The sequence below is a fragment of the Oxyura jamaicensis genome, chromosome 19 (genome assembly GCF_011077185.1).
Source record: "Oxyura jamaicensis isolate SHBP4307 breed ruddy duck chromosome 19, BPBGC_Ojam_1.0, whole genome shotgun sequence".
In the NCBI taxonomy this organism is placed as follows: Eukaryota; Metazoa; Chordata; class Aves; order Anseriformes; family Anatidae; genus Oxyura; species Oxyura jamaicensis.
Window position 1 is genome coordinate 8,549,106 of NC_048911.1, and position 14,458 is coordinate 8,563,563.

A 14,458-nucleotide genomic window follows, 5' to 3' on the forward strand; every position below is an offset into this window, starting at 1 on the left:
AGTAATTTACAGACAATCTAGGAAAAAAAATGAGATAGCTATAAAAACAAAGAAACATTCTCCTTTCAGCTGAGACATTTGAATGCTTTTTTGACTTTGCTATCAAATGTGGTGTAGGGTTTCTTTAATTGCAGACTCCTTTGTTGCTTCTGATGTAGCTGCAGTCTCCTTGCCTTCCAGCCACAGTGCGGTGCTGACTTGAAGTATGTAATCTAGTGAAGTGTGGATTAGTGAGGTTCTAATGCAGCTAATGTTTGTGAAGCACTTCGAAGACATAAAGCTCTACATAAGTATTAATGTGGAGAAGGGAAAAAAAAAAACAAAAACAACAGACCTAATTATCTTTTTATCAAGAAGGCATTTTCAGATTTGCTAATGGAGATGCAGAAACCTCGTGTATATGTAAATTTCAGTGAGCTTTCCTCTCCTTCACTTCAGTTTCTTTTAGGAAGGTAGAAAAATAAATTTATTGAAATTGTCCACAGTGGTTTCCATTTCTTTTTACATAGAATTGTTATCTGTCTCTGTTATCTGTCTCTGAATTGTTATCTGTCTCTGAAGGATTTTTTTTCTTTTCAATGTTGAAACTCACTAAGTTCTGGTGTGTTCAGATCAAAATTCATACAGAATGTTCATCCTGACACTTCAAAACATTTGTATCCAGAGATGGGTTACCAGTGTTGGACGCTAGATTATTAATAGTTAAGGTCTATAGTTAGGCCTTTAATGAAATTAATTTATATTCAGGGTTGAGCAAGAAAATGAGAATTAGGGTTTTGTTTTCAGAATTTTCTGTTTAAAATGTTGTCCCCTGCTCTTCTATATGCACATATGACAATGCTTGATTGTACTGTAGAACTAAAAAATATATATATAAAAACAAGTGGAGAATCCATAGTAGCTTTAAGACAAACTTTTCAGGGGGGGAGGGCATCTGTCTGCACCTCTGTGCATGTACAACAGAAGTTCTGAGCATTGTAGTATAGGTTTTCTTTATTCTGCAGTCATGAGATGCTCTGCACAAATCATCTGGTGATCTTCCGAGGTACTTAAAAAAAAAAAGTCCACAAATAAAAGCTTAGGGTGAACTCTGTATTAGTAGGCAGGAAATCACCAGTCTTTCTGGGTTTGTGTACTTGACTAAATTGTAAAAAGCAATTTGCCTATTTACCCTGAAGTGAAATGCTTTTTGACCAACTAAGTGGACTTGCTAAATTCTGAAGGGGCTCCTGTCATTTGTACTTAATTAGGATTTTTGTCTGCAGTGCGAGCCATTGAGAATAGGAGAGGAAGTTAGACAAGTGGTGGAATTTAATAGCTTTTGGAAAGGTTTGAGAACATTTCTCCTGAGCTGAGTTGGAGGTAGCATTGTGTGCTACCAGTGAATCTCTGGAAACTTACAGAACTGGGGAATCTGCAAATGTATCAATAAAAATAAATATAATAAAAAGCATACATGCTTACTGGTTTCTTGCTTAGTCCATTAAATAGCATATGTAGGGGCAGCCAGTAACTTAGAGCTCTGCTTCTACCTTTCCTACCACCTTTTCTCCACTCCCTTGCAAAGATCTTTGGTATGTTTCTGCCTTTTTTTTTTTTTATTACAATCCTTCCTTGCATTTCTGGTGCCTTTTTTTTTTTTTCATAAGCACTAATTTTGTAACACAGAACTGATGGTGTTAAATGGGAAGAAACCGCTCCTGAGTGTGACTAGTTAGAAGCAATTTAATACTGTGTCTGAATTCATAAAATATTAGTTTTGCCTTTGCTAACCTTTAGTTAAGGCGACTCAGGTTTTCAGGAGGTACCATGTGGAAATTTTTCCCTTCAGTTGAATTTAAGGACAGTAATATTTCAGTGTTCCGACTACGAAACAGTCATATTCTATTGTGCATAAAATAACCTCATAGCACCTACCGAAACAAAAATTGAAGGTGATGTGCCTGATTTTTTTTCTGTTAAATTTATGAGGAGAATTAGTGAACAATCTGCATGGAGACTTCAGAATCAATTGTAGCGTAGTGGATCTGCTTTCCTCCATTACAAATAGTGTGCTTGCAGCTTTCATGCTAAAGCTGTTTGAATGATGTCAGTGCCAACAATGGCCACTGTCTTACTTCATTATTTTGTTGGAAACTTCCCTCCTGCTCAATGGGGGGAGGGGAGATGTCTTTTTTTGTATTATTTTCTTTTTCTTTTTTTTTTTTTTTGATTTGGCTTTTGCATGATGACCTTGAATTTTCCTTGCTGCTACTCAGGAGTAGCTGTGCAGTGAATTGACATGCTTCTGTTATCATGCTGATGCTTCTCTTTGTCTTGGTTTATCTGAATTCTCTCAGATTATGCTACAGATGTCTGCCCTTTATCTGTGCAATAATGTAGCGTTAACTAGAGACATAGCTTAATCTCATTTGAAGTGTCTTTAAAGAATATGTGCTTTTAGCAATTCAGAAGCTTAGCGTGAGGAAGAGTTATCTGTCACCTGGAGCCAACAGCACCGTCCACTATTTCACCTTAAACCACGTCATGTTTTGAAAATAAAATTCGATTTGACAAGATGAGTCTTTAACTATTTGCACAAGGATTAAAGTTTAATCAGATTTCTATATAGGAACTTTGTGGTGTTTGCTAACCGTGTGATTTTGCTCAAACTTGAAATCATCATCAAGATGCTTAGCTCCATCGTCACTGATTTTGGGAACTACCGTTGTTGGGATGCCTGAGCACTTTACTTCCTCTGCAGGGAATACGCTGTCCTGAGCTAGTTTACTGAAGTAATTATGCTAAGAAGTGGTGAGTGAGTATGACAGTTCACTAGTATGTCTGCTCCTGGCTCTTTATGTTCTTTAAAAATAAAATGAATAAAACTGAAGAGCAGATCAGTATACCACCACAGGCTTGAAGCACCTTGAAAATAGTTACTGTCCAGTCAAGGACTGTAACCCACTGGAGTGGTTTCTGTTGAGTTCATGGCTGGCTTTAAGTTACTATAACAAAAAGCGTGGTGCTGCACTTCTGTTCTGCCCTCAGTTCTGTGGGTTTTCTTATCCTTGAAGTCTTCTAGGTTCCTGATTTTAATTTAGTTGGTAGTTGAAGCCATGTGTTTTACACTGTAGCATTCTTCTCATTGTGGTGACTGCCCTGGTGGCTGCTCTTCAAGTCTTCGGGGTGAGATTCAGGAAGCCACCTTATCTCTGTTTCCATAGATTGAATGGATTGTGCCAGCTCCAGAAATATTTTTTCCCCATATATTTTATTGCCTTACGATATAGCTCCTGGTGGAGGAAATGTCTTGGAAATGACACTGAAGATGTATCTAGTAACACACCTGCAGAGGTCTTACTTCAATAGGGCTTGCTCAGAAGCTTGGACTTCTTCACTTCTTCAGTTCTGGAGACTTGTTTATTTTTATTTTTATTTTTCAGAAATGCAAAACTTGTATGCTGTTCTCACTAAAGACTCTATAGACTAAAATTTCACAGAGTATGCACACAATGCTGGTGTTGATGGGGTCTAATTTTATTCTTGGGGCAGAAGGTGGTGTTGCATTCATACGGTCTTCTTAGGCTACGGTAGTTCATGGAGTGTCTCTTCCATTTGACCTTGCAAAAATGCACTAGCATCTGCTATTTTGACTCACTTCATTTAGTCTGTTTCCCTTGACTTGTTTCATTTCTTTTCCTGAGACTGAGCAGGTGCTTGATGCTGCCCTTCTTATAGAAAAGGATTTATTTTCTGTACAGTATTTTATGAAGTATTTCTAAGGTTCTCCTTGACTTTCATTCTTCTGTTACTGAAATGTTGGACCTAATCTAATGTCCAATGTCAACAGCATCTTCTTGCTTTTGCACATCTGTTCCTTTCCTATGGGAATCTATTGGTCTGGCTGACACTTGAGATAACTTGTAGCTATATAACTTAAAATCATTGTGCGTGTACAACTTCTTTCTAATTATTGAAAAAGTGATTTTTCAGATGGAATTGGGTACTGAGATACACTATTTCAGCAGCCGGCTGGCAGGGTTCTGCTTTTATTTCCTTCCCAATCTCTTCCTGCCCTTTAATTAAAAATGGTGAAATATATTTCACACAAGCCATCAAAATGATTTGGATGTGACAGAAAATATTTTCTTAGTTGTACTTGCAGGTGTTTATATTTTCATAACAAAACACAGACAATGTAGCTGCAAAAATTGGGAAGTCTCTGAAGCATGGTCTTGGGAGGTAGAAGATTTCACAGAGCTGCTAACTATGTCAAGCACTATGTAAACCAGGTTTATTTAATTCAGTGTTGTATGAAAGATATATATATATATATTTCCTGTACAAGACTGTATTTTTTAAAAACAATTGGTCTACACTGAGAAGCTGTCAGTGAAGCATCTGATAGTAAACATTGACGTGTGTTTTGATGACTTGATTAACAATGACTTTTTCTTAAATTGTTCATATCTTCCTGTTTGTAGGCGTGGAAGTTCAGTTTTAGCTACTTGATTGGCTTTAGGATCATGGAGATGAGATTCAATAAAACAAACAAAAGAAAACACCCACCACCACCAAAACCCTGACAACAAAATCCCAACTTCCCAAAGCTGTTGCCTTTCTGCTTTTAAATAAGCTACTTGTTGGCAAATATTTGATATAAATCCTAAAATATAAATTCTGCTTAGTGGATCTCTGACAGAAGAACCTAGATATGGCATCCTTAAAGTTAATGAATGTTCAGAAATATATTTATAGCTTTTTAATAAATATACCATAAAATACTAAGTCACAGTTTGCTTTTAATTGATTTGAAAAAAAAAAAAAAGTGGTCTCAATCTGAAGAGAAAACTTAGTGTCTCTTGTTTTCTTCCTGTTTGATTTTTGTTTTTGTCTTTAAGCTATAATACATTGTATGTTCCCCAAGGAAACATGTATTTACCATTTAGTTATTTAGATGGAATGGATTTTTGAGTATTATTAATGAATATTTTGAAATGAAATCCCTTCAAATTAGTGAGAAAACTATTTACTTACCGTTGTAAGATCTGTTCTTAGGATTTGTTTTTTTTCTCTCTCCTCAGTGAGCACTTGTCCTGCTCGTTCACCTTTTTCTTACATGGGGACAGCAATGTTTGTACCAGTGTGGAGATCAGTCAGCATCAACCTGTGTACCTGCTTAGTGAAGAACACCTCACCCTTGCCCAGCAGTCTAACAGCCCTTTTCAAGGTAGGTTTTGCTGGTCACTAGTGTGTATTAAAGTAAAATCAATCCTTGGAGTTGTTCAGTATGAGGATTTCTGGTAAAGATTTCTGGGAGTGGGAGCAGAGGCATTCTGTTTTGCATTGACTACGTGTTCTACCCAAACATCTGCTGTCTTGACATAGCCAGTCAGAAGCCAGTTGGTACATTTCGGATCTTCTGCGGGTGGATAACTTCCATGCTTTATAACCACCACATACCTTCCACAACCTCTCTTTTACAAATCCAGTTCTGACTTGACATACTTAACCTGTTCAATCCCCTTTCCCATTTTTATTTGGCTATTCCTTGCCTGTAAATTCCTTTGGTTCCACCAGCAGATGCAGGCTATGCTCTTGAAGACAAAGGAGTCATGGGGCCTGAGTCTGGTTAGTGGGCTGCTTGATCATTCCCTGTCTAAGACGCACTTGTGTTGGCTAGAGAAATCACTTCTCCTGCATGACTATGCATTGCCCTTGTTTATTACTGCTCAGTGTCCAAACTTGCTTTCTTTGAATGCAATTTAACAGCAGCTGTGCTTTTCTAATATGGACAAGACTAAACACGAAACAGATTACTTCCTTTTATATATGCAGCATTGTTGTTGTAACTGTACTGAGCAGAATGAAAAGATGGGGAAACACAGTAACTGTCGGAATTTGAAATGGTCTTTTTATCCCACCTGTATATTGCAGAGTCATTGCTAGCCCAGTCAAAAACTTGCCTGTTGCTTGTTTAAACAGATTAATTGGGAATTGTTATTGTGATACCTTGATTCTTACAGTACACATACATTTAACAACGCGTACCTATTGCCTCCGACTTGTGCAGTATAGTAAAATGTGGTCAGGGTGTACTTACCAATGGTAAGTTGTTTATCTGGTGTGGCTGAAATAACACTAATGCTGTTTCAGTAGGAAGTGCAAATTTTGGTTAGATAGAATCTCTAACTTACTTGTATTTATTTTTTTAGTTATTCTAAGTCCCTTTGGATTAAATGGCACACTCACAGGGCAGTCATTCAAGCTTTCTGATTCATCGACAAAAAAGCTCATTGGTGAATGGAAACAGTTCTATCCTGTCACATCTAACTTGAAGGAGGGGTCTGAGGAAAAGCAAGAAGACATGGATTGGGAAGATGATTCTTTAGCTGCTGTTGAAGTCCTTGTTGGTATGTGTTCTCTTTACCTTTTTAATTACTGAAATTGTTTGGTTAGATCTTCAAAATTCTGATGTGGAAGTGACCCCATTTTATTCTTTTGCAGCCATTTGCGACAGCTGTTGGTCTTTTTCCTATTTAATAATTGGGCCGATCTAAAATGAGTGGCTACTTAAATTGGGTTTTACAGATCTATTAGATAAGGTATTTGTGCCCTGAGAAGCAAGACTGTTTGTTTTATATTTAAAACAAAAACACTAGACTGTCACTGTTGGCATCTGAGATGCATCAAAAGCATGTTGTCCTGTTTCAGATTCTGTGCAAATTCAAACAGAACAGATGTGCCTTTCAGGGATTTCTTCAAAACCGCAAACCTGAAGAACTTAATGTACTCAGGCACTGCATTTATCTCCTCTTGTTTCTAAAATCTAAGCTCCTGGGACACAGTAGTTTTTGTTTGTTGAGTGCTACTGACCTTTGATTTGCCAACTAATGTCATCATTTCTCTGTAGTAAGCGATGCAAACTTGTATTGCAGGGATGGTTAGAGACTCCGATGACGGCAATAGGAATATTCACTCTTACGTGGTACTAAAAGCTATGTCTGCAGTTTTCTTTATAAATCAAATTGGTAGAGTTGAGTAGTAGTACGTATAGGCTGGGGTTGTCTCTGCCTGTATAGAAAAGCCTTTTTTATCCATGCAACCAAATCTTCTGTATAAAGCAAATCTTAAAGTAAAGCAGAAAGCGCAGGTAAATTTACAAGCAACTGGTACGGTGATCCTTTTGTTGACAGTTTTAAAGCTGTTGGTGAACAAGTGTAAAATAGGCTTGTTCTTTTTTCAGCTGGTGTGCGAATGGTGTATCCAGCGTGCTTCGTTCTAGTTCCTCAGACAGACATCCCGGCTCCTAGTACTGTTGGGGCGTCTCACTGTTCAACTACTTGCTTGGGTGTCCACCAAGTGCCTGCTTCCACAAGAGATCCTGCAATGTCTTCAGTAACTCTGACTCCACCGACATCCCCAGAGGAAGTTCAAACAGGTATAGTGAAGTTAGCAGTGTTTAGAAAGGATTCAGATATTCACTGTGCAACTGTCTCATTACCAAAATCACTTTTTAAAAATTTTGTAAGTCTGTTGTCGTGAAACACAATTTTTATTCTTTATTTTTGGGCAAAATTAACTTAGATGTTTTTGTAAATGGGTAAAGTAAGGACTGCTTTTGTATCTGATGCTGTGGTCCAGTACTTCACATTTCTGTGGTCAAGGTCTTTGTGTTGTCCCCCTGCCAATGTGTGTATGTATTTTGGAGTAGCTTTATAAACATCATTGTGTATCTTGGTTATTGATAAGCAAGGTGATGTCTTCAGCCTTTTCACAGTCCCAGGAGGCTTCTTTGTACTTGACTTTCCTATAGGCTGTGTGCCTTCTGAACCATGTGAGTAATTATTATAGAATACTTGCTTTAAGTCAAAGCAGGTAAGGCTCACTAGTAGTTACTTATGACTTTATAAATAGCTCTTTTTGTGAAGAAAAGGGGTATGCAAGTAATTTTTTTTTATTCAAATGAAGGTAGCAGAAGACCTGGGGGGCTGGGAGGGAAATAAGACACACAGGACAAGGATGACAAAACCACAACAAAAAACGTAAAACCAAAACTAACCAGCAAACAAACAAAACCGTTAAATTCGCTAACAGGTAGCTTTGCTCAGGTTTTCCTGATGTATGAGCAATGTTATTTTCTCTTTCAGGCCTGTAGTTGCTGGGCAGATAAAGAATAGCCAGCCCAGTTATAACAAACATTTGTGTTTTTTGTTTTTTTTTCTTCCCCTCTATTTGAGGGAACTGTGTTATTATAATCTGCTACTATATGTAAATCTTCTGTCTGTTTTTATTGCCTGGCATTGAATTAAGAAGGTATTTTTTCCTGGAATGTTCAACCAGTGTTGGTTGAATTGGGCTCATAGTGGTTACGAGTGTATTAACTCATTGCCTAAAAATATTTCTTCTGGTGCTGCCTTTTCAGTTGATGCTCAGTCTGCCCAGAAATGGGTGAAGTTTCCTTCAGTTTCTGATGGATTTATCTCTGACAGTACTAGCCATCATGGTGGTAAAATACCTAGAAAACTAGCTAATCAAGTGGTGGACAGAGTTTGGCAAGAATGCAATATGAACAGAGCACAGAACAAGTATGTATTCAATTTATGAAACAAAAAGAAATACCATATTTTGTGTGTGTTGTAGAAAATAATTCTGGTAAAGATGTTATGACTACTAGTAGAAAGTGTTTTACTCTTGGTTAAAATGTTTTAAAGAAGTTAATTTGGATCCTAAGTAGTACATTGTTTATTTCTCAGTTTAATGTGTTAGCAGAAGTTTATGATTTCTTTGCTGAATCCTGTGTCATAAAACTGCTCTTGAGGCTTGACAGGAGATAAATGTGTTGATCCCAAATAACTCTCCCAATACTGAATCATAGGCGGAAATATTCTGCTACATCAAATGGCTTGTGTGATGAAGAGACAGCTGACAAGGTAGCATCCTGGGATTTTGTTGAAGCCACACAGAGGACAAATTGCAATTGTTCAAGGTACGGTAATTGTCAGATCCGTAGTCCAGCAGTGTACATTGTGATTCAAGTGCTCAGGAGAGGGCTCATGATGATGACTTTTTGACTAATTAAGCAACAGCTGCTTATAAGAAAGGGGTTAAAAACAAACATACTTGTATCTCATCCTACATGCCATTTGAGGTCTTGAAACTCTGCCCAATAAGATAATGCAGAGTTTTTTTCATGTGAATTATTTGAGTGGACCTACTGGTCCACTGAACTCAGTGACAATTTTTGAGTCTTGGTCTGGAATTCCAAACCAAGGATAGTTTCCAATTCTGGAAACTACCTCATGGGCAGCTTTCTTGGGCTGTGATGGAAAGGGAAAGCCTACTTATTAAGAACCTACCTACTCTAGAGGGCTGTGCTGTTAGTCTTAAAAGAAAAAAGCTGTTAGTGAACAACAGGATCATTGCTGCATGGGTAAATGTTGTCTTGAGGAGCAGGAAGGGAAAAATGTTAATTTTCTTTTTGGGAAATATGGCGTTCCATGGGCAGATGCAGTAGTTTGTCCTTACAAACAAGCTTGTTTAAAATTGCTTAACATAAATGGAAACATTAAGTAATGTTTCATTTTGTACTTACTATAGAACATTTAGGTGACTGAAGTGTTGCAAAGGTGCAAACACTTCTCTGATTTCAATTGTTACAAAGATTACCTTGCAATTTAAATATTAAAATATTCAAAAAATTAATGCCTAGAGAGTATAGCATGTTGAAAGAAGTACATTTTTCTCCTTCATTGAAATGTTTAAGTTCTCTAGAAATACTAGTGGCATGAGAAGAGCTGGTAGAAGGTGGGGGATTGAATTTCTCCTAAAGGAGAATTTGGGTTTGGTAGTGCTAGCTAAGGGAAAAGCGTCAATTAACTGTATGAGGTATGTATTAAAAATATGCAGTTCCCTGAAGAGAAATTGCAAAGACTTTAAACAAACAAACAAAGCCCTTATTGTTCTCTATGCTTTGGATTCTGAGCAGTGAGAAGTATGTGCGTATGTTTGAGTGTTTAAAGTAAAAATAGATTTTGATGCCTCTTACCTTTTTATTCTTGCATAATCCTGGTTTTAGTGCAAGCTGTGTATTTTGTAACTTTCCTAATAGAAGAGCAGAGAATACCCGGGTGCTAAGGATGTACATGCAGTTCAGTAGCTTAATCCTAAGAGTTTCATTTCAGGCTTTGATATTTCATGTCTCTAGTTCTGTTAGATAATCTAGAAAGCTGGCATCTTCAGCTCCAAGCTAAAGTATTTAAGTTCAAGTGCGTTTATTGAGGGGGGGAGTGGACACACCCCACCAAAACCCAACTATATTAATGCAGGTGAGACATTGAGTCTTTCTTGCTAAATTTGCAGGCAAATAGCTACAAAAGGTATTTCATAACTATAGAATATTTTATAGCTTTTGTAGGACCTACAGCTTGACTTCTAAATTCTTGATGTTAATTTTCCACTCTTTAACATAGACTTGTACAACACTATTGGCTAGTATTGATCATTGAATCCAAGAAGTCATTTGCTAATTCTTATGTTGTTCTACTGATTCAGCAGTGTTGGTAGAAGTTAAAAGCAACAGCTTGCTCGTATGGCTATCTATTTTTGATAACTGAAGGCAGTATTTTATAAATGCCTTTGAGGATTATGTGCATTCTGGGCTCATACGACAGTGCTTTCTATTTTTTTAAATAGTATTCTAAAATATTACAATGTTATTCCTGTTTTTAAATTAAGTTATGGTCCAAAAAAAAGCAGCTTCACTTCAGAATGGTATCAGATTTCTATAATCACCTGTTTAATGACTTAGAAGCTGATTCTTACCTAATGAAATTGCTGTGATAGACATATTTGAAAGATTAATGTGAAGTATTTTTCACCTATGCTAATTCTGCAGGCACAAAAATCTCAAACCAAGAAATTCAGGTCAACAGGGGCAGGCACCACCTGTGGGCCAGCAACAGCAAGCAGCTCCAAAGCACAAGACAAATGAGAAGCAAGACAAAGGGGATAAGCCACAAAAACGCCCTTTGACTCCTTTTCATCATCGTGTATCTATCAGTGATGATGTTGCCATGGAGGCAGATTCAGCAAGTCAGAGGCTTGTGATGACTGCACCAGACAGTCAAGTGAGATTTTCAAATATCCGAACTAATGATGTAGCAAAGACTCCTCAGATGCATAATGCTGAAATGGCAAATTCACCTCAACCACCACCACTTAGTCCTCACCCGTGTGATGTAGTTGATGAAGGGGTAACCAAAGCTCCTTCGTCTCCCCAACATTTCTACCAGATGCCAACGCCAGATCCCTTGGTTCCCACAAAAACAATGGAAGACAGACTTGATGGCTTATCTCAGCCTTTTCCAGCTCAATTTCCTGAAGTTATAGAGCCTACAATGTATGTTGGTACTGCAGTGAATTTGGAGGAAGATGAAGCAGATACTACTTGGAAGTATTATAAAGTTCCAAAGAAAAAGGATGTGGAATTCTTACCACCTCAGCTTCCAAGTGATAAATTGAGAGATGATGCAGTAATACCTGCTGAACAGGAAAACATAACATCAGTTACAGAGTAAGTAATACTCAGTGCTACAGTAATAACGCGAGAAAGTGAGGAAGCTGAAAAGCCAAAAGCCTTTCTCCTTAGAAAGGCAATTTCTCCTTAGAACCAGTCTTTTCACTGAAGCTTAGTGTTGCTCTCATCAGCTTGAGCGGTGTTGCTGAGTGGGAGCCGAACTTTATCTGTGCTGTGCATACATAAGAAGACAATACTTGTAATATGCAAGTGTAAAGCACAGTCAAATATGTAGTAAGACTTTCCAGCTTTTCCTCATTAACACTCTGCATTAGCAGATGGTAATGAATATTATTTTTCTACTCTAAAATTACTCTGTAGCCAAATTGTGCATATTTGGGACTTATGGTCCCAAACAACGATGACAACAAAAACCAAATATATTTCTCATTTTAATACTTTTTTATTTTTTTAAGACTTACCCTGTTAAAGTGGTACTTCATTTATCCTTTTAAAGATGAAGCTCCTTCTACCTCAGCTCTGCTCTTGTCTTTATTCAGAAGAACTCTTAAATTTTGAAAGTTGTTTATTTAAATGACTGATGAGAACAGGGAAGGAACTAATTTCTTTTCCCAGAAGACATCAAAGTTAATGTGGGCCACAGCTATTTTCTATTATCTGCAATTTCTGTTGGGAATATGTAGCGTATAAACTGGCATTCTTGCATGTGGTGCATTCTCTCTGATCTGGGTTTGCTGTTCAACAGCCTTAAGGTCTTGAGGCTATCATTCGAAGAAAACAAGTGGCTAGTGTGTCTACTCCTAACTAGCCTTGGACCTCAGATCATATGGGAGACCCTCATTCATTAAATGAAGTTCCTCTAAATTGAGAGGGTCAGACTAGTTCTTCATTAGAACCAAAGCCTTTAAGCTACAGGAAATGTATTTGAGATCTTGGAATTCTTTGTACTTAGGCTGATGTGATTGTCATGAAATGAAGTACGTGTAAATTAACTTAATGTTGTTGTTGAATAACTTGAAATTATGTCTGAAAGCTAGTGTTATCTAGCACCAGGTTTTAAAATGCTCTACTCTGCTACTGTTTCAATCAGGCTAAAAATCGATCACTTTGTTGTTTAAGTTTTGATAAACTGTGAAGCTTAGAGGCAAAAGAGGAAAATGGCACCTAGTGGTTTTGGTGTTAAAACTTGCATTGATTGAGTCAAAGCAGGGGTAGCTGTTTGCGTTCTGGTTTACTGCAGAATGAATCAATATGGCTTTTCTCTCCCAGTAAAGGCAAAAAAAAAAAAAAAAACAACCACCACTGACATTAAAAACAAAAACAAAACCAACGACAACGAAAAACAATCAAACCCAAACCACTTGGCCCTCTGGGTTGTCTCCTTCGAAGTTGTACTGCTTAAGAAATTCTTCCTGGCATCCATCTTTTACCTTCCTTCTTTGTGAGGACATCTAGCTTGAAGCAGGAAAGCTGCAGGAGAAGGATGGGAAGCAACAGGTGCTGCTGACAGGGCTGTTAATAGCACGGTAAACTTAACACGATTGGCACTTTGATGCAGAGGTGACAAACTTTGTTTCACGGATGTGATCTGTGGACAAAAAAATGCATTGTGAATGCACCAAGAGTTGCATCTGTCAGCCCAGTTGCTGTCAATTATTTTTGATTCAGATTTTTTTATATTCAGGTGAAAGGAGACTCTCAGTGTGACCAGTAGCACATTATAGAGTTGTCCTGTCCCTCCCTGTGGACGTAGTGTGCTTAATTTGTGTTGGAAGAGTTGAAGCAGCTACTCCCAGGACTGAAACTTAGTGTGGATTTTGTTTCTCTGGCAGTGGAAAGCCACTGGTAGCAGTTGCACTGAATTTGCTGTGTAGGAAAACTGTGAGCAGAAATGAATATACCGTAGCATTTGGTCTGTTCTCGTCCACGTGTCCTTAGCCTTATCTGTCGTGTTAATGTTGTTGAAGAGTTTGCATAAGCTAATGAATCTCAGCCTTTTCAAGATGTGCATTTCTAGGATTGTAGCATTTTTTTCACCTTGAATTGATTTCAGTCAGCCAAAGATGAGCTCTACTTCAGGTTTCTCTTTTTTTCTATTCAAGAAATGATTGTTCCTTGTATGGGCTACAGTTTGATTTAACAATTTACTGAAATTTACTGTGTATGTGTATGTATGTTACACGTTTTTCCATCAGGGCATCTTGCTATTAATTTCCCTTCTTTGCTGATCAAAAAAATACTAGAAACCGCTGCTCACTTTTGCTGTGTTTTTCCTGGTGTTTAATTCCTTGTTCCTAGAAAGTTGTTTTCCATCTCTTCCCTCCACCCCCATGTAAACTTTTAAGGGATTTAGAAAAGAGGAAACCTTCAGCTCTATCAAATGCTGCTCCATATATAGATCCCACTAGTTCTTGACATAAAGCCACACTCATTGCAGTGTTGTCTGGGGGTGGAGACGGTGACGTTAATGGCTAATGCAAGATGTTAGTGAGGGCGTTACCATGACCAGTGTAGAGGGATTTAATGCTCTTGTTGGCTGTGAGATGCAAGATGTGGCAGCAAGAACTTTTCAGGAATCACTGTGCACTGAAGCAGAATTCCAAGGCTGAAGTCATTGAATTGTTCTGTATCACATTTTTCTTGCTTTCTGGTCTCTCAGAGGAGAAATGTAAGCCTTATTTTAGACTCTAGGTAGTGTCTGGATCTAGGTTGTCAAAACCAAGCCCTACTAATCATGAGGCACATCAGTTTGTTATGGGATAGCATTTCTTCTTGGAAAGCGGCTTTCGAAGGGGAAGAATAAATGTGTTGGAACCTGTGTGTAGCCTTCAAGTATCTCTCCAATCTTCATCCTTACAAAATGCCTTTTTTTAATGTGTCGTCTTCTCTGTGAATGCTTCTCACTGGTTGTTCTGCTCCTGCTTGGGAGGAGGAGGG

General features: G+C 37.8%; 1 protein-coding gene across 3 annotated transcripts in view; it reads left to right on the forward strand.

Annotated features, from left to right (window-relative positions):
• MED13 (mediator complex subunit 13) overlaps positions 1-14,458 on the forward strand; it is a 58,621-nt gene that overhangs the window by 22,534 nt on the left and 21,629 nt on the right. For all 3 annotated transcript variants that reach the window (XM_035342845.1, XM_035342844.1, XM_035342846.1), the window contains exons 5-10: positions 5,067-5,212; positions 6,198-6,395; positions 7,229-7,423; positions 8,408-8,570; positions 8,861-8,971; positions 10,880-11,557. In XM_035342845.1, coding sequence (XP_035198736.1) covers positions 5,067-5,212; positions 6,198-6,395; positions 7,229-7,423; positions 8,408-8,570; positions 8,861-8,971; positions 10,880-11,557 — 1,491 coding nt within the window. The remainder of the gene's footprint in view (positions 1-5,066; positions 5,213-6,197; positions 6,396-7,228; positions 7,424-8,407; positions 8,571-8,860; positions 8,972-10,879; positions 11,558-14,458) is intronic.